Source organism: Podarcis tiliguerta (assembly GCF_965153285.1).
Source record: "Podarcis tiliguerta genome assembly, chromosome: 17".
Classification (NCBI taxonomy): domain Eukaryota; kingdom Metazoa; phylum Chordata; class Lepidosauria; order Squamata; family Lacertidae; genus Podarcis; species Podarcis tiliguerta.
Genome location: NC_139550.1, coordinates 40,656,446 through 40,674,868, shown reverse-complemented (window position 1 = coordinate 40,674,868; position 18,423 = coordinate 40,656,446). Strand labels below are relative to the sequence as shown.

General features: G+C 44.7%; 1 protein-coding gene across 2 annotated transcripts in view; it reads left to right on the top strand.

Annotated features, from left to right (window-relative positions):
- The first annotated feature begins 969 nt into the window (after window positions 1-969).
- The window catches only part of LOC310668157 (lysozyme C, milk isozyme-like), a 30,595-nt gene continuing 13,141 nt past the window's right edge, over window positions 970-18,423 (top strand). For both annotated transcript variants that reach the window (XM_083421189.1, XM_083421188.1), the window contains exons 1-2: window positions 970-1,911; window positions 3,216-3,371. In XM_083421189.1, the coding sequence (XP_083277315.1) occupies window positions 1,776-1,911; window positions 3,216-3,371 (292 nt within the window). In that variant the 5' untranslated portion in view covers window positions 970-1,775. The remainder of the gene's footprint in view (window positions 1,912-3,215; window positions 3,372-18,423) is intronic.

Genomic DNA, 18,423 nt, shown 5'->3' with positions numbered 1-18,423 from the left:
GATAAGAGAATATGACAGCACCAGCTTGTTATTTTTAAATAGATGAAGTCAGCCGACATGGAGTGGGGAGAGCGAGAGCGAGCCCAAAATTATTACCTGAAATAGCACAATGACGAAACCCCTTCGGAAAGTCTACTGAAGAAACATCTCAAAAAACTACAGTCCTCCAAATTACAAAACTTGAGAGCTTACCATAGACTCCTAACCTATGTTCTGTTTCTTTTTAAAACAAAACAAAACCAATTTTGCTCCTGATAATTTCAAAGGCTGCTAAGGTTGCTGGAAACTACCTGTTCTTGAGATCTCTCTCTCTCTCTCTCTCTCTCTCTCTCTCTCTCTCTGTGTGTGTGTGTGTTTTAAGGATGTGTGGATCTGTCTGTTTTGATTTCTCTCTTTTTGTCATTTTTCCAAGCTTGGGTTCAGTTCTTCACATTTCCATATTAGTTTGCCATTAAAAACAGCCCTCATGATAATATACACATTTTTGCAAATCAATTTCCCCTAGAGAAGAAGAAGAAGAGTTTGGATTTGATATCCCGCCTTTCACTCCCTTTTAAGGAGTCTCAAAGTGGCTAACATTCTCCTTTTCCTTCCTCCCCCACAACAAACACTCTGTGAGGTGAGTGAGGCTGAGAGACTTCAGAGAAGTGTGACTAGCCCAAGGTCACCCAGCAGCTGCATGTGGAGGAGCGGAGACGCGAACCTGGTTCCCCAGATTCTGAGACTACTGCTCTTAACCACTACACCACACTGGCCCTAACATGATGCTTTAAAAAACAAAACTAATTTATGCGTTTCTAGACACACCTTACCTTGGTATATGAATTTTGGTGCCCATTCTTTGGCTGGGAAGCTGAAATTCAGAGAAGGATGAATTTTGAAGGATGGATGTTTCAGTTTCTGTATTGTTTCAGCAACTGCAGATTTGGTAGGTTTGCCTTTAAATGAGAACTGAACTGAATTTCTCCCCTAATCCCTAGTGTATTCCTAATCTCAATTAATAATAACTTAATGACATAGTCAATCTCTTCCTATAGAGTTGGCAAAGTGGGATATAACTTGAATAAGTGAATGAATGAATCATTGATTCCAATAGGGGCTGTTTTGGCAAAGAGGATTTGATTCTTTTATTTCTCTAACTACTGAGAGAAATAAATTAAAAAATTTAAAAAATGTCCAGTAGCACCTTAGAGACCAACTAAGTTTGTTCTGGATATACCTGAAGAAGGGTCTGGTGACTTCTGTTTCAGTGTATCTGAAGAAGTGTGCATGCACACGAAAACTACTCAGTTGGTCTCTAAGGTGCTACATTATAATTTTTAAATTCTTTTGGAAGGATTATTTTAAACTTTCTTAGATCATATAACTTTTTTGAAGACTTGATTCTTTTAAGGGAATTTTTAGGTTTTTAAGAAGAGTCTTTTTAACTATCTTTTTAAATAATTGTTTTAATTTATTTTGACTGTAAATGAGAAACATGCTTTGTCCCTAGTTCCAGGGATGTGACCACAAGGTATCAGATGCCAGAGAAGGGCTGGCTCATTTGGACATACTTTGAGAATTTTTTTTAATTTGCTCATATTAAAAAGAAAAAAAAGAAAAGAATCACAAACATCTGTGAGGGGGCCACTGAAAGTAATGATTTCAAAAGAGCTACTTGAAGTAGGACTAACAGGAACCAACTCATGATGCAATTTAACATGGATTGGGCAGCCTACAGTCCAAAGGCAGGGGCCATAAAAAGCTGAGGCTCTGGACTTGAGAGACATGCGGCAATGAAGACACTTCATCTTCTGTCATTCTGCCTGCTCATGGTAGCAAATGAGACAAGGAAGTTTGAGGATTGTGAATTGTTTTACAAGCTGAGAGATCTGGGGCTGGATGGCTTTCACGGTATTGACGTAAAACAATGTGAGTCTTGTTTGTTGGACGTACAATGTCCAGCTGCTCGGTTAGGATAAATGTACACCCAATTTGTTGTGGATCCCAACCTCCCTTTGGTTTCTCATTTCTAGATGACATGTGTAGCAATTTATATGGATTTGTTTGGGTTTTTTGTTTACAGTATTATTGTTATTATCTTTGACCATTTTAAAATAATGTAGCATATCTGAAAAATTAGAACTGACAGAGCAGGCAAGATTGAAAATAAAGAGTCTTGTGGCACCTTAAAGGCTGACACATTTATGATATAATAATTTTTTATGAACTTCATCAGTTGCAAGATTAAAGGTAAAGGTAAAGGTAAAGGGACCCCTGACCGTTAGGTCCAGTCGTGACCGACTGGGGTTGCGGAGCTCATCTTGCTTTATTGGCCAAGGCAGCCGGCGTACAGCTTCCAGGTCATGTGGCCATTAGCCGCTTCTGGAAAACCAGAGCAGCGCACGGAAACGCCTTTTACCTTCCTGCTGGAGCGATACCTATTTATCTACTTGCACTTTGACGTGCTTTTGAACTGCTAGGTTGGCAGGAGCAGGGACCGAGCAACGGGAGCTCACCCCGTCTCAGGGATTCGAACCGCAAGTCATAGGCTCTGTGGCCACCCACGTCCCCAAGATTAAAGGTAAGGTAAAGGTAAAGGTACCCCTGCCCGTACGGGCCAGTCTTGACAGACTCTAGGGTTGTGCGCCCATCTCACTTAAGAGGCCGGGGGCCAGCGCTGTCCGGAGACACTTCCGGGTCACGTGGCCAGCGTGACATCGCTGCTCTGGCGAGCCAGAGCCGCACACGGAAACGCCGTTTACCTTCCCGCTAGTAAGTGGTCCCTATTTATCTACTTGCACCCGGAGGTGCTTTCGAACTGCTAGGTTGGCAAGCGCTGGGACCGAGCAACGGGAGCGCACCCCGCCGCAGGGATTCGAACCGCCGACCTTTCAATCGGCAAGCCCTAGGCGCTGAGGCTTTTACCCACAGCGCCACCCGCGTCCCGAGATTAAAGATTAAAGGTAGCACTGGATAATTCAGAATGTTTTAGGAAAATGTTAAAAGCTGTTAGAAACATTGCTATTTTAAGAATACTGAAATAGAAACAACAGCATTTCAAAACTCAGAATGTCAAAACCAAGAAAGTTTATGTCAATGTTTTGAAAGTGTTTAAACAGCAGGATTTTTGGAGAAGTTTTAAAAATGCTTTTCTGTTTCTGTGTTTGGGAACTGATTTTAGGAAAGAAAGGACACTCTGAGTCCCTGGTTTTTATACTTTGCTTCCCTACCAGATGTCTGTATGGCTGGATTCCCAGCTAATTACAACACTGAATACTACGAGACAGAAGAGGGTGTCCCACACTATGGGCTATTCCATCTGAGCGGCCAGGAATGGTGCTATAATGAGAGGCGGCCCTCACAGAACAAATGCAACATTTCCTGTGATTGTGAGTGACCCTTTTCCCCCTGCTTGTGCCATGTACTGTATGTCTCAAGATGAATGGCTTATTTCTAAAAAGAGACAGGCCATGGATATTTCCCCAAATTTCGCAATGCAATACTCCAGCCAGTAAACTTATGCAAAAGTGCATCTATTAGGGAGAAAGCATGCACAAACAGGCATTAATGATGAGCTATGCTAAAGCGGTGTGTGTGTGTGTGTGTGTGTGTGTGTGTGTGTGTGCTTGGCCTGAGGAAAGTCTTGAAAGCAGGATACAGAGAGCTGGATTTGGCCTCTGGGCCCCTGGTTCCACACTTCCTACTCTAAAGCCTATACTCCAAGACAACTTGGATGTCCTGAGCACATTAACCAACAGGTGCATGATTCACCAGACTGATGCAATCCCCACTTGATAACCTGAGCAGGTTTGAAGTTGCCTGGTGCAATTGGGGGGGGGGGGAAGAACCTAAGCAGACTTCCAGAAGGGCAGGATGCAGGTTAGAGCATGAACTGTGAAACAAATGGTAATTATGTAATGAGGCTTTATAGCCTATTATTTCATACATACATATATGGAGACCTAGGCCAGGTTCTGAGAGGGACCTTCTGCTTCAGTGCCCTGTTCCAAAAATAAAAGCACCCCACCATGCACCCCTAAAGGAATTTTTCCCCCGGCATGAAGGTAGGATCCTCCTCCCCCCGCCACCCCCGCCAGTCTCCCTTGCATTGGTAGGATGCAGTCAGGCGAGCAAACGACGGAGGAGGATGGGAAGTTATTTTGATTGATGCATCTGATCAATGCAATATGCTTAGTTAATAGTTAGCCCACGTGGCTTGCTTCTACACACGTGGCCCTCAGTGATTTTTTCAGACCTGCCTTCTCAGCTCTAGGGTTTGAAAGCTTTGCTAATATTACTGCATTTATTGCTTTTGCTGACATACACTCAAAGGAGCTTGATTAATAGTTCCAGAACGCTATGTGCTTGACCACACTTCCAACCCCCAAAGCAGTTGTGTGACAGTAATTAAAAGAAGACGAGAAAAATGTGGCTAACTGACCAATTCCTTTAAATAGGGTCTATTAATGAAGTTCACACTTGACAATCAGTCTGATGCTTTTTGTATGAATATTCCTAGACACAAGACTTTTATTTTTTATTTTTTAAGCCCTTTCAGTCTCCCATCTCAAGGCTAAGTACAGCAAACTGTACATTCCCACCCCTCTCCCCAAGGCTGGTGACAAAGCTTATAAAACCATGCTTTTGTGTGTTGGCATTTGTTTTATGTTATTTTTAATGACCAAGTATTTAGAGTGGTACCTCGGGTTACATACGCTTCAGGTTACATATGCGTGAGGTTACAGACTCCGCTAACCCAGAAATAGTACCTCAGGTTAAGAACTTTGCTTCAGGTTGAGAACAGAAATTGTGCTCCGGGGGTGCGGCGGCAGCGGGAGGCCCCATTAGCTAAAGTGGTGCTTCAGGTTAAGAACAGTTTCAGGTTAAGAATGGACCTCTGGAACGAATTAAGTACTTAACCCGAGGTACCACTGTATACAGATTCTCAGAGTGGCCTCCAAGTAATTAAAATTGCGCACAAAAAATGTGTGTGTGTGTCTGCAGCGCTTTCAGTGATACAGAGAAAATGTCTTCTGGAGAAAACGTTGCAGTAATTTTGAGGATGAAATTTATTACCAACCTTCGCAGAAATTGCTCACGTGCTAGCCTCCATTCTCAGGATGGGGTTACCGTACTAAAATAATCTTATCCGTGTAACATAAAATGAATGTGCCTCATTTCCTCTGTCATGGGTCAGTGGGGATTTAGCTTCACTTAACAGCATAACACTTAACAACTCGATGACATAACATCAAGCCACACTTGGATTATTTACTTCTGTGTGCTTGCTTATCTGTGTCTCCCTTGCATCAATTAGAAACTATTCTCTCACCTTTCCTTTCATATGTATGCTACTGATTACTTCTGCCATTTTAATTTTAGAGAAAGTGTTTAATTTAAAATGGATCAGTACTATAGAATGGTGGTAGACATTGAAGACAAGTAAATATTTTAGGGAGGGTGGTCCCAGAGCTCTGGCTGCATCCCAGAGCCCTAGTGCCACAATCACGAAGACGATAAAATGGACAGACTTTGGTACTCTTTTGTCCCCCCCCCCCATGTCTTTCTCTCTATCTGAGCTGGCTCCCTGCCTGTTACGTTACATGCGGGTGGGGTTCCTCTCTGTGTAAAGTCTTCAAGCTGGCCCTGCATGCACCTGACAAATCTGCCCCATTGTCAAAATTTATCTTTCCCCCCACCTCCAGTCTCCGTTGTTGTGTGTCCTGGCTGAGGGGGAAAACAGGAGACGGGTGGCCATCGGTCAGGGATGGTCTAGTTGAGATTCCTGCATTGCCCCTAGATGACACTCAGGGATCCCTTCCAACCCTACAATTCTCTGGTGCAGGTTTGTGCAGAGTTTTAGGTACAAGTTGGACGCAAGGGGTGCAAAGGATAGCAGCCCATCTTATGCACCATTGGCTTGGGAATAAGTCCCACTGATCATGATGAGACTCACAGGCGAGTAGATTGCTGCTGTGCAGTCCGGTTTTTTAAATAAATGTTTTCCTTTTCAGATAATACAGAGCATGGTGAAATCACAATAAATAAACCTCCTCTTCAGTTGTTTCAAGCACTACTACATGTTCCACATAATATCTGTACTGCATTGTTTAGCGTGGCAGCACCTGCACTTTGGAATTCCCCGCCTATTGCAATAAAGCACATGCCTTTGCTAGACTCTTTTCGGGCAACTGCTAAAAGCATTCTCCTTTAGGCAAGCATACCTAGATGCTTAGGAAGTTGAAGTAATTTTAATCTTAATGTTTTGTATGTATTAAAGTAGGATTGTTAATTTTTCTTGATTTTACTGCTTTGGTGTCTTTTTTTTTTTGTTGTTTTGGTAAACCACTTTGCAGGTTCTTTAAAAATAAATTTTATTAAATAAATAAACAATAAATATAAATAAAATAACACACACCCAAAACACAATCCAAGCTGTATATTTAAGGATCTGTCCACAGTTGCCTACTTGTTATCAGAAGCCCAGAATCCTAATCCTAATCCTAATAATAATAATAATAATAATAATAATAAATTATTTGTACCCCACCCATCTGCCTGGGTTTCCCTAGCCACTCTGGGCGGCTTCCAACAAAGATTAAAAATACATTAAAGTGTCACACATTAAAAACTTCCCTAAACAGGGCTGCCTTCAGATGTCTTCTAAATGTCTGGTAGTTGTTTATCTCTTTGACATCTGATGGGAGGGTGTTCCACAGGGCGGGTGCCACTACCGAGAAGGCCCTCTGCCTGGTTCCCTTCTTGCAGTGAAGGGAACCGCCAGAAGGCTCTCGGCACTGACGCTCCTCAGAAGGCTTCACTTCTTGCAGTGAGGGAACCGCCAGAAGGCTCTCGGCACTGTACCTGTGTCCAGGCAGAACAATGGGGGTGGAGACGCTCCTTCAGGTATACTGGACTGAGGGCTTTAGAGGGCAGCACCAACACTTTGAATTGTGCTTGGAAACATACTGGGAGCCAGTGTAGGTCTTTCAGGATCGGTGTTATATGATCCTGGCACCCGCTCCCAGTCACCAGTCTAGCTGCCGCATTTTTTTGTCCCCCCCCCAAAAAAAATTATTGCTTTTCCAAAAAAATTAAACAAACAAACAAACATACCATATTTTTTGCTCTGTAGGACGCACGTTTTCCCCTCCAAAAATTAAGGGGAAATGTGTGTGCATCCTATGGAGCGAATGCAGGCTCCTTGGCTTCAGCGATAGCAATGTGAAGCCTCCAAAGCACAGAGGGAGCGCTCCTTCCACGCTCTGGAGGCTACGCGTTGCTTTCGCTGAAGCCTGGAAAGCAAGAGGGGTTGGTGCACACCGACCCCTCTCGCTCTCCAGGCTTCAGGGATAGCCGCCTGAAGCCTTTGGAGCGCAGCGGGAGAGCAAGACTCTCCCGGCTTCAGCAGAGAGGGAGAGCTGCTCAGCGCCCCTTCAGCGAAGCGGGAGGAGAAATAGAAGGGGCTCCATTTCTCCTGCCTCTTCACTGAAGGGGCGCTGAGCAGAGAGGGGGAGAATTTTTTTTTCTTGTTCTCCCCCTCTAAAACAAGGTGCGTCCTATGGTCGGGTGCGTCCTATAGAGCGAAAAATACGGTAAATCTCAACTGTATTTTAACCAATCTTAGTAACATTGTTAAGTGACTTCCTCGAATCCCCCTAGTTGAATTTCAGTGTATATCATTTTAACAGTTTTCCAAAACCAATTTTCTCATATAATTAACTTAACATCTTTCTTTCTTTCTATTTTAGCTTTAAACATATTAATTCCTAACATTACATATTTAAATCCTAAGCCTATCTAATATTTGCAAGCTTTTCCAATTAAGTTATCTTAGCATATTTAACAAAATAGTCTTTGAATTTCATCCATTCCTCCTGGTACTCTTCCAGTCAGGTTGGCTAGCTCCGAAAAAACCATCATCTTCACCTGCCATTCCTCCACTGTTGGGACTTCTTGTGTTTTCCAATTCTTAGCTAACAAAATTCTTGCTGCAGATGTAGCATACAAAAACAATTTAACATCTTTCTTGGGCAATTCCAGACCTGTTATTCCAAGAAGAAAGGTGTCTGGTTTTTTAATAAATGTATATTTCAACATTTTTTTCAGTTCATTATAAATCTTCTCTCAGAAGTCTTTCACCTTGGGGCAGGTCCACCACATGTGATAAAAAGTACCTTCTTTTTCTTTACATTTCCAACATAAATTATCACTGTTGTGGTAAATTTTTGCTAATTTTACAGGGGTTAAGTACCATCTATACATCATTTTAATAATATTTTCCTTTAACACTGTACATGCAGTGAACCTTGACCCCTTTCTTCCACAATCTTTCCCAGTCTTCAAACATTATGTTGTGTCCCACATCTCTTGCCCAGTCTATCATCACAGATTTAACTTGTTCATCCTTTGTATGCCATTCCAACAATAAATTACACATTTTGGACAAATTTTTAACTTTAGAGTCCAACAATTCCTGTTTCCAATTTAGTTTTTTATGAAGCAAAACCATTTTTCTTATCTAATTTATACAATTCATTGATCTGGTGATAATGTAACTGTAATGGTTCTAGGGGTTGCTCAGGATTGCCTGAGTGAACCTTTTCTGTCCGGACAGCCACTTTTTTTTTTTTTAAAGTAATATTTATTGGAAGTTTAAAGTTACAAGAAAAAAAGAAGAAAGAAAAACAAGAAAAGCGAAAAAACAGAATTAAAAATACAAATCAATAAAAGGAAAATAAAAAAATACCAAACATACAATACACCAAAAATCAAAAACAAGAACAAAAGAATAAAGCTTAAAACAAATCCAATATTTCCATATCCTTATCTTCATTAACTTATTTCCTCGACCTCCTCACACCTCCCTCTTTTGTATTCTAATTATTAATTATCTCAGCAAATCCTTTCCATCTTTCACTATATTCTGTCCTTTAATTGTCTTAATTTATTTTGACCTTATCTTACCATAAAAAGAAAAAACCCTAGAATTTATTTTCAACTTATCAAAATTATTTACACATAACTCCTTATAACATTTCTACTAAAGCCTAATAGTTTCATTCCAAGATTTTCCTAACATACATTAATTTTACAAAACTTCTCTAAATGAATTTTTAAAATTTCTGCCAAACTTCATCCACCGTCTCTTCTTCCTGGTCCCGAGTTCTGTCAGTCCTTTCTGTCTGTTCCATCTAGTCCATCAACCAGGTGATCTTATGTCCGAGGCTCTTAACTCTTTTCCATGGAGATCTTCTTCACTCTTAACTCTTTTCTTGAGATCTTCTTCATAATTGTACCTACACTTTACTTTGTCTTCTGCTGGTCTTATTCTTAATTTCCTTCCTTTGTCTCTGAAGGGTAGATCTCGGGGAAGCAACTTAAGAATGTCTTTACCCTGTCTTGGCCGGTCAGCCCGTTCACCATGGTTAGCACTAAAATCCAAAAAATATACCAGAGCATACTTCAATGCCCCTCCAAAATTAAGGGCCTTGACCACTCCAGTCTCCTCCTGGCCCAAAACCATGTCCCAAAGGTCAAAACATCCCTGCATAGGAGGATCTGACCAACTTGCCATCTCCAGTCCCGACCGGACTCCTAAACTTTCCAGAGTTTAGCTTGTAATATCTTTGCTTCAAACTATTTACAAAAGCGGAAAGGCGGACTTCCTGTTTAGACCTTCCCGCTCCGGTGCCAAATTACGAAATTTAATAATCCAATTTTCCGTTCTACTCACGGGTACTTGTTTAGAGTCCAATTTGTCCACAGGAAAAAAGTTAATGCTCTCCGACAACAGCAATGCGGCTTCACTCTGTAAAAAGAGCAATCGATTCGAAGCACCGCGCCGCTCACCCCACGTCGCTCCGGATCCCCGAAGTTGGGTTTCCCCGTGAGTAGGGGAGGCGCAAATGGTGCCAGCCGAATCCCAGGTCCACAGGCTTCTCCCGCCTGTGGTTTGGATGGGTCTCCGCCTCACCGTGGCGGTCCAGACCCTAATTTTCACAGATCGGGTTCCTCCAGATCAGAGGAAGCCCGCCATTGCCGGTGGCACTAACCCGGAAGTCTGTCTGGACAGCCACTCATCCGTGGCTGTCTCAATCGCTGGCAGAATCCGTCAGTGGGTGTTTCTTAAACTTCTTCCAGCAAAGAAGCTCTTTGACGCCTAGTCTTCTCCTACTCTCTCTACGAGAAAGCCTTCTGCCCAAGGAGGGCGTAGGCAGCGGAGGACCTCTACTCTCCCCGCTGGTCCCCGGCAAGGAGTCATGGGACCGCCTCGCTGCTTCCCCCATCTGCCCCCCTTCTCCACTGGTGTTACGCTAATTCTCTTCCCCAGAAGATGGGCTGCCTCTCCCAATCCTGGGACGCTCTCCGGCTCTCCGGAATCCCTCTGGATTTTGCTCTCTCCCTCCAGCACTGATGGCAGTTCCCTGACATCCACCTCCTCCTCAGGACCCACCCCCACCCCTGGCGCGATTTTCCGGTACAACCTCCTCTCTCTCCTCGGTCAACGATGCGGGGAATCCCCTGAAGGAACTGTCATCATCTTCTGAGGATTCAAAACCAGCCTCCCATCCGCTCGGACTTCTCCCCGCTGGTTGAACCTCCCAGTCTGATCCTTCTCCCTCAGACACCTCCCCTCCCTCCTCTTCGGAGGCAGGGACACCCACAAAGTCCCCTTCGTCGTCTGTGGGTCCAAATTCTTCCTCCCAGAATCTAGCTGGGAACAAACCGTGGAATTCTTCCACCAGATACCCGTCAGTGATTGATTCAGCCGGGACCCAAGTGTTTTCAGACCTAGGTTCCTCCTCCCAGGCTACCAAGTACTCTACCTGGCGACCTCGCCACCTTGAATCGAGTATTTCCATGGCTTCGTTACAGTGTTCCCTCTCCTCTACCCGCGGGTGGGTGGTAACCCCTCCCTCCCGTCCCGGGAATTCCTGCCCCTCCCTGTAAGGTGAAAGTAGGGACCTATGGAACACCGGATGTATGTCATGCTGTCAGACAACTTGAGTTTAAATGCCATGGGGTTAACCTGCTGTATTACCTCAAACGGCCCCAGCCACCAAGCTGCAACTTCTTGCACCCTCCCTTTAGGGGTAATCCTTGGGACGACAACCACACCCTGTCCCCCACCCGTATGGCCTCCCCCTCCCGACGGTGCCTGTCTGCCTGCCTCTTGTAGTCTTCCTTGGCCCGCTCCAAGTTCAGCCTGAATTGCTGGTGTAAGGCCTCCATTTCCTCCACAAATTGCTCAGCCGCAGGTACACTCCATCCTTCCTCCCCCCGCCCCGGGAAGGCCCTAGGCTGACACCCGTAATTGGCCATGAAAGGGCTAATTCCCGTGGACACGTGTTCAGCGTTATTGTACGCAAATTCAGCCAAAGCTAATTTCTCTACCCAATCATTCTGCCTCTCGCTGACATAGCAGCGTAGGTACTGCTGGAGTATGCCGTTCGCTCTTTCGGCTTGTCCGTTGGTTTCTGGATGCCTCGCCGTCGAGAAGCTCACCTCGACCTGTAGCAAGCTCATGAGTCTCCGCCAGAACCGGGAAGTAAATTGTTTCCCGCGATCTGAGATTACCCTCAATGGAGTCCCATGCAGTCTAAAAATGTGATCCACAAACAGCCTGGCTGTCTCCTCTGATCTGTGAGCAAGCTACGAAATGGCACATTTTAGTCAGTAGATTGACCACTATCATGACCGCTGTCTTTCCCCTTGACTTGGGCAGATCTGTCATAAAATCAATGGACACCGCCTCCCAGGGCCTTTCCGGTGTAGGTAAGGGTTCCAGTAGCCCCGCAGGGGCAGCCCTTTCCCCCTTTGCCCTCTGGCATCAGTCGCACCCTCATACATATTCTCTTACGTCTTCCCTCACCTTTGGCCACCAGAACTGCCTGGTGACAAGTAGCATGGTCTTGTGCTGTCCAAAGTGCCCAGCTGTTGGGTTGTCATGGAGTTGTCTAAGTACCTTCCCCCTCAAAGTACAGTAGTCCTTCCTTTTCCTCAAACCCTCCATTGACTTCCTTTCCGTCCCGGAGTTCCCTGATTTTTTCTGAGCAAACTCATCGTCTCTGGTGAGCCCTGCCAGTTCTCGTTTCCCAACCAATGCTCCCCCCCACACCCACCGGTCCTCAGGGAACACGTGCCTCGTCTCTGGTGGCCCCTCTCCTTCCATGTACTCCGGTTTCCGGGAGAGAGCATCTGCCCTTACGTTTTCCTCTCCCGGCACGTATCAGATCTCGAAGAAAAACTTGGCGAACTCCTGAGACCATCTGACCTGTCTCTGGTTGAGCACTCACCCGGTCCGCCAGTATTCCAAGTTCTTGTGGTCAGTTCGGACCTGGATCTTGTGCCCCTATCAATAGATGTCTCCATTGCTGAAATGCCGTATAGATCGCAAGCAGTTCTCGGTCATACACCGTGTAGTTTTGCTCCAACTTGCTCAGCTTCCTAGAGAAAAAGGCACACGGCATCCAGTTCTGCTTGGCCCCGGGCTGCAAAAGGACCGCTCCGATCGCGCGGTCGGACGCGTCCGTCTCCAGTCTCATGGGCTTCTCCAGATCCACGTGCAGGAGCTGCTCTTCCGAGGTGAACGCCTTCTTTGTTTTTCAAAGGATTGCTGCACATCCTTTGTCCACACGAACTTCTTTTTGCTACTAAGACAATCCGTTATGGGCGCTGTCAAGTGAGCGAAGTTCTTTATGAACTTCCTGTAGAAGTTGCTGAAGCCTAGGAACCTCTGCACATCCTTTCTGTTTTTGGGGGCTTTCCATTCCAGCACTGCCTTCACCTTGCCTGGATCCATGGCTAGTCCTTTGTCTGACAACCTGTACCCCAAGAACTCGACCTCCCTGCCGTGGAATTGGCATTTTTCCAGCTTGACCCACAACTGATGCTTCTTCAATCTCTGTAGCACCTCTCTGATGTCTCTGACATGTTGCTTTTCATTGTCCGAATAGATTAAGACGTCATCCAGAAAGGCTACGCAATTCTTGTACAGCAGGGGCCCCAACACATGGAGCATGAATGCTTGAAAGCAGGCGGACCCCGATTGTAATCCAAATGGCATGACTAGTACTCAAAAGCCCCCAGGGGGGTGAACATGGTTGTTTTCCATTCACCCCCCTCCCTTATCCTAATCAGATTGTATGCTCCCCTGAGGTCCAGCTTGGTAAAAATCTTCCCCTGCCTCACACGTGTCAAAATATCGTCAATCCTGGGCATTGGGAAAGTCACGGGTTCTGACACCAGGTTTAGGGCCCTGTAATCCACGACTCATCTGGGCTGATTAGTCTCATTTTGTCCACAAAGAACACTGGACTGCCTCCCACCGCCTTTGATTCCCTTATGAAACCTCTCTTCAGGTTCTTGTCAATAAACTGCCGCAACTCCTGCATCTCCCGGTCGGACATGGCATACAGCTTACCCACCGGTAACTGAGCCCCTGGAAGCAGGTTGATTTGGCAGTCCAATGGCCTGTGGGGGGGGTAGTCTGTCTGCCTCCCTCTCGCTGAAGACCTCCTTCAAATCAGCATATTGTGTTGGCACCTCCCTCTTTTGCCCCAGGGCCACCCCAGCCACCCTGGCCACAGTCCTTGGTTCCTTCCCTCCCAGTGTTCTAAGCAGTAAGCTGACCCAAAGGTGACCGACCGCTGATGCCATGACACCACTGGGTCATGTATTGCCAGCCAGCTCATACCCAGTATTATCGGGGGTCCTGCCAGCGTGGCCACGTGAAAGGCAATGGTTTCCGTGTGTCTGGAGACACTCGTTCGCATTGGCGGTGTCTGGTGTGTCACTTCCCCTCCCAGGAGTTCCCTGCCATCGATGGTGGTCACCTGCAAGGGAAAATCTAGAGGCAACAGGTGGAGCTGGTGCTCCAGAGCGAAGTCTCTGCTGAATAAATTACATGAGCTGCCAGAATCTAGCAGCCCCTCCACTTTGACGGGGTGCCCATTTGGGAGTTCTAGCACCACCTCTATGGCTATAGCTGCCTTGGGGGGGTCAGGCTGGGGCACTTCTATTGGTTGCTGGTCTGGCTGCTGCCCCTGCTGGTTGGCAGCCAGGCGTTGTCGTTTCCCTGCACCTGCTCTTCTCCCCCCCTTATCGTCGTGGCCTGCAGCCCCCATCATGCCTTGCCAGGCTTTTCGTTGAGGGCAGACCTTTGTAAAATGTCCCGGCCTCTGACAGAGGAAACACTTCTTGGCAGTTTTCCACTCCTTCCCCTCCCTTTTCCAACCTTCCCCAGCGTTTGAAACTTCGCGCGCGCGCGCGCTCCATCAATTTCCATCGGCTCCGCCACCTGGGAAGGCTCCCTCGGCATCTCTGGAATGCGGTTGTCATGGAAACGCCCTTATCTCCCGCTTTTCCTGAGCCCGCGCTTCCTGGCGTACACCAATCGCAAGCACAGCCTTTGTGAGTTCATCCATCGACCGCGGGCGGGGCGCTCGGGACAACTCGTCTTTCACTCCGGGGGCCAGACCCGCTTCAAACAACATTTGTACTGGTTCAGGGTCCAGATCCCACCCGAGCTTGTGGACTAACATCGCAAAACGCGACCAGTAGTTTCTGACAGTCAGGCTCCCCTGCTTGCACCCCATCAGCTCCCTCCGTGTCACGCTTTGCTCAATCTCACTGGAGAACATCGCATCCATCGCGAGGTAGAATTTCTTAAGATCTTTCAAAGCGTCATTCCCCGATGCCATCAAGGGCCTGATCCATTCGGGCGCCCCATCCTGCAGATGTCCAATAATGGACGGGGAGAGCCACCCTCTCCCCGTCATCCGCAAAGTCGTTTTTCTGCAATTCGAAAGTGTACTGAATTTCCATCCGGAAGGCATTGTAGTCTTGGGGCGTTCCACCAAACTTGTGTACCAGCCCTGGGACCTTCCTCCCTATCGGGGTGGCTCTAACCTGTGCATCTCCTCCAGCCGCGCAGACAGGGTAGCGACATGCGCCTCCAGGTCTCGGTTCTTCTCGACCAGACCTCGCACCATGGCTTTTTGCTCTGTCTCTCCGGCCGGCCCCGTTTGGCTCATCGTGCTGCCTCTCCGGTGCTGCGCACAAGCAACGTCAGGGACTGAAGGATTGCTGTAATGGTTCTAGGGGTTGCTCGTGCGTAAGCCGGTGCAAACACCTGGCTGGATTGCCTGAGTGAACCTTTTCTGTCCGGACAGCCACTCATCCGTGGCTGTCTCAACCGCTGGCAGAATCCGTCAGTGGGCGTTTCTTAAACTTCTTCCAGCAAAGAAGCTCTTTGATGCCTAATCTCCTCCTACTCTCTCTGCGCGAAAGCCTTCTGCGCAAGGAGGGCGTAGGCAGCGGAGGACCTCTACTCTCCCCGCTGGTCCCCGGCAAGGAGTCATGGGACCGCCTCGCCGCTTCCCCCATCTGCCCCCCTTCTCCACTGGTGTTACGCTGATTCTCTTCCCCAGAAGATGGGCTGCCTCTCCCAATCCCGGGACGCTCTCCGGAATCCCTCTGGATTTTGCTCTCTCCCTCCGGCACTGATGGCAGTTCCCTGACAGTAACCAATTTATCTTATCTTTAATTTGATCAAATTGTTTTAATTTATAACCCTCTTTGTCTTCCAATAGCAGGTCTTAATATCATTTGGTTTCCATATTTAACTTTTTCTGGGCCTTTGCCTCTCACCATTGGTGAGAGCCAAATGGGTGTCTTCCTTTCTAAGAGATCTTTATATTTTATCCAAACACTATATAGAGTTTCCTAATTACATGGTTTTTAAAAGCATTATGGGCCTTTACTTTATATACCATAAATATGCATGCCATCCAAACACATTATCAAATTCCTCCAAGTCTAACACATTAGTTTCTTCTAGTTGTATCCATTCCTTAATCCAGCAAAGCGCTGCTGTTTCAAAATAGATCTTCAAATCTGGCAGGGAAAATCCCCCTCTTTCTTTGGAATCTGTTAGTAATTTATATTTAATTCTGGGGTTTTTCCCCTGCCAGATAAATCTAGATAAAGCTTTCTGCCATTCTTTAAAACATTTCACATTGTCAATAATTGGGAGGGCTTGGGAGGGGGGGAACATCTTTGGCAAAACATTCATCTTGACCACCGAAATCCGGCCCATTAATGATAATTTTAAATTTGACCTTATCTCCAGATCAATTTCATTCCTTAATTTCTCATAGTTGTCTTTATATAAGTTCAAATTTCCCCCCGACAAGTTAACTCCCAGATATTTAACTTTTTTCACAAAGACTAGGCCCGTCTTTTCTTGTAATGATTTTCTTTCCTCATTATCCAGATTTTTCTCTGGTACTTTGGTTTTGCTCTTATTTAACTTAAATCTCGCTACCTGTCCAAACTCCTGTATCATCTCCAGTGCTTTTACTGCACTGGAGTCTGGATCCTATAATGTCAATACTAAACCATCAGCAAAGGCTTTTAATTTATACTGTTTGGATCCTACTACAATATTTTTAATTTGTTCATATTTTCTTATCATACTTAACAAGACCTCAAGGACCTAAATAAACAGCAGAGGGGAAAGTGGGCACCCTTGCCTGGTTCCCTTCTCAATTCTAATTTCTTCCGATACCACATTTTTTACTATAAGTTTAGCTTTTTGTTCATGTTACCATTTAAAAACTCTTGACCAACCCCCATACTTTCTAAATTATGTGACATAAAACTCCAAGATACATTGTCAAAGGCTTTCTCTGCATCAATAAACATTAACATTGCTTTACAGTTCTTTCTTGCTTCCAATGTTTCCAAAATAGCTACAGTATTCCTAATATTCATGTGTCTTCCGGGTAGGAAACCTACCTGATCCTTATGGATATATTCAGACATAACCTTCTTTAGCCTGTTGGCCAATATATTTGCAAAAATTTTATAATCCACATTAAGTAGGGAGATTGGTCTGTAATTTTTGACATTGGATCTATCTTGATCTTGTTTTGGGATCAGAGTAATATAAGCTTCCTTCCAGGTTTCAGGTGCTCTTCCCCCTCCTATAATCTTATTGCAAACTTCTAACAATGGTTGAATAAGCCAGTCTTTCAGTATCTTATAGTATTTTGCTGATAAACCATCTGGTCCTGGGTTCTTGCCAAGTTGCATTGAGTTTATTACATATTCCACTTCCTGTCTTGTAATTAGTCCATTTAGTAGGATCTTTTTACCCTCGGGAATCTTCTGCAAACCATTAGTTTTGATAAATTGCTCAATTTTAGCATGATCTTCTTTCTCCTTTTTATACAGTTGTTTATAATACTTATGAAAACATCTTCTTATGCCACAGGGTTCTCCACAGACTTTCCTTCTGTCACAATAATTGTGATAGTACTTTGTTTTTGCCTCTTTTTAAAAAAGTTTCCCAAATTTATTTGCAGATTCAAAGTTCCTTTGTCTCATCCTCCTTAGTTTCCATTCTATTTCTTGATTAATAATTTGTGAGTATTGAGTCTGTAAGGCTTTGATTTCCTTTTGTGTCTGCAAATTCTTTGGATTGCCTCTAAGGATCTTTTAGTTGTTCCAGAATTTTATCTTTTTTCTCATTCTGTATCTTTCTCCTAATTGAATTTTGTTGAATGAGAAATCCTCTCATTACTGCTTTGCTGGCATCCCAAATAACCCTTGCTTCCATTCCCTGGTTCATATTAATTTCAAAATAGTCCTTTAGGGCTTTGGGGGCTTTATTTACAATTTGGGTACTCCTCAACAAATAATCATTCATTCTCCATCTGAAAGAACCCTGTAAGGACATTTTCAATTCCATAAAAACTGCATTATGATCTGAGCAAGTTTTAGGGCAAATTTCCGTTTTTGATACTTTAGGAAACAGGTCTCTGGATATCCATAAATAATCGATTCTCGAAAATGACAAATTTGCATCTGAATAGAATGTGAAGTATTTTTCAGTTGGATTTCTAACTCTCCATATGTCTGACAGGTCGAATTTGTCAGTTATTTCAAAGAAAGTTTTAGGTAGTCTGCCAGCATTTAATATTTTCTGCCTCTGAGTTCTGTCCAGTAAGGTAGATGCCACTCCATTCAAATCTCCCATTAAATTTAATTTGTAATCCAAGTGTTCCAAAAGACTTGTTTCCAAGTTTTTTAAAAAATTCTGATTTGCCATCATTTGCTGCATAGATTCCCAGTAACAAATATTTTTTGCCTTGTGCTGTAATTTCCACTGGAATGTACCTTCCCTCCTCCTCTTTAAAGATCAATTTTGGGTTCCATTTTTCTTTGATATAGAAAACCACTCCTCCTTTTTTCACTTTATCTGAAGAAATAAATTCTTGATCGAGTTTTTTATTTGATAAATTTTTTCTATGTAGCCTTGTAATGTGTGTTTCCTGTAAACAAAATACATCCAAATTCTACTTTTCCAAAACATAGTAAACCTGTCTCCTTTTCTGAGGAGATTAAGCCATTAACATTCCAAGAATAATTTCT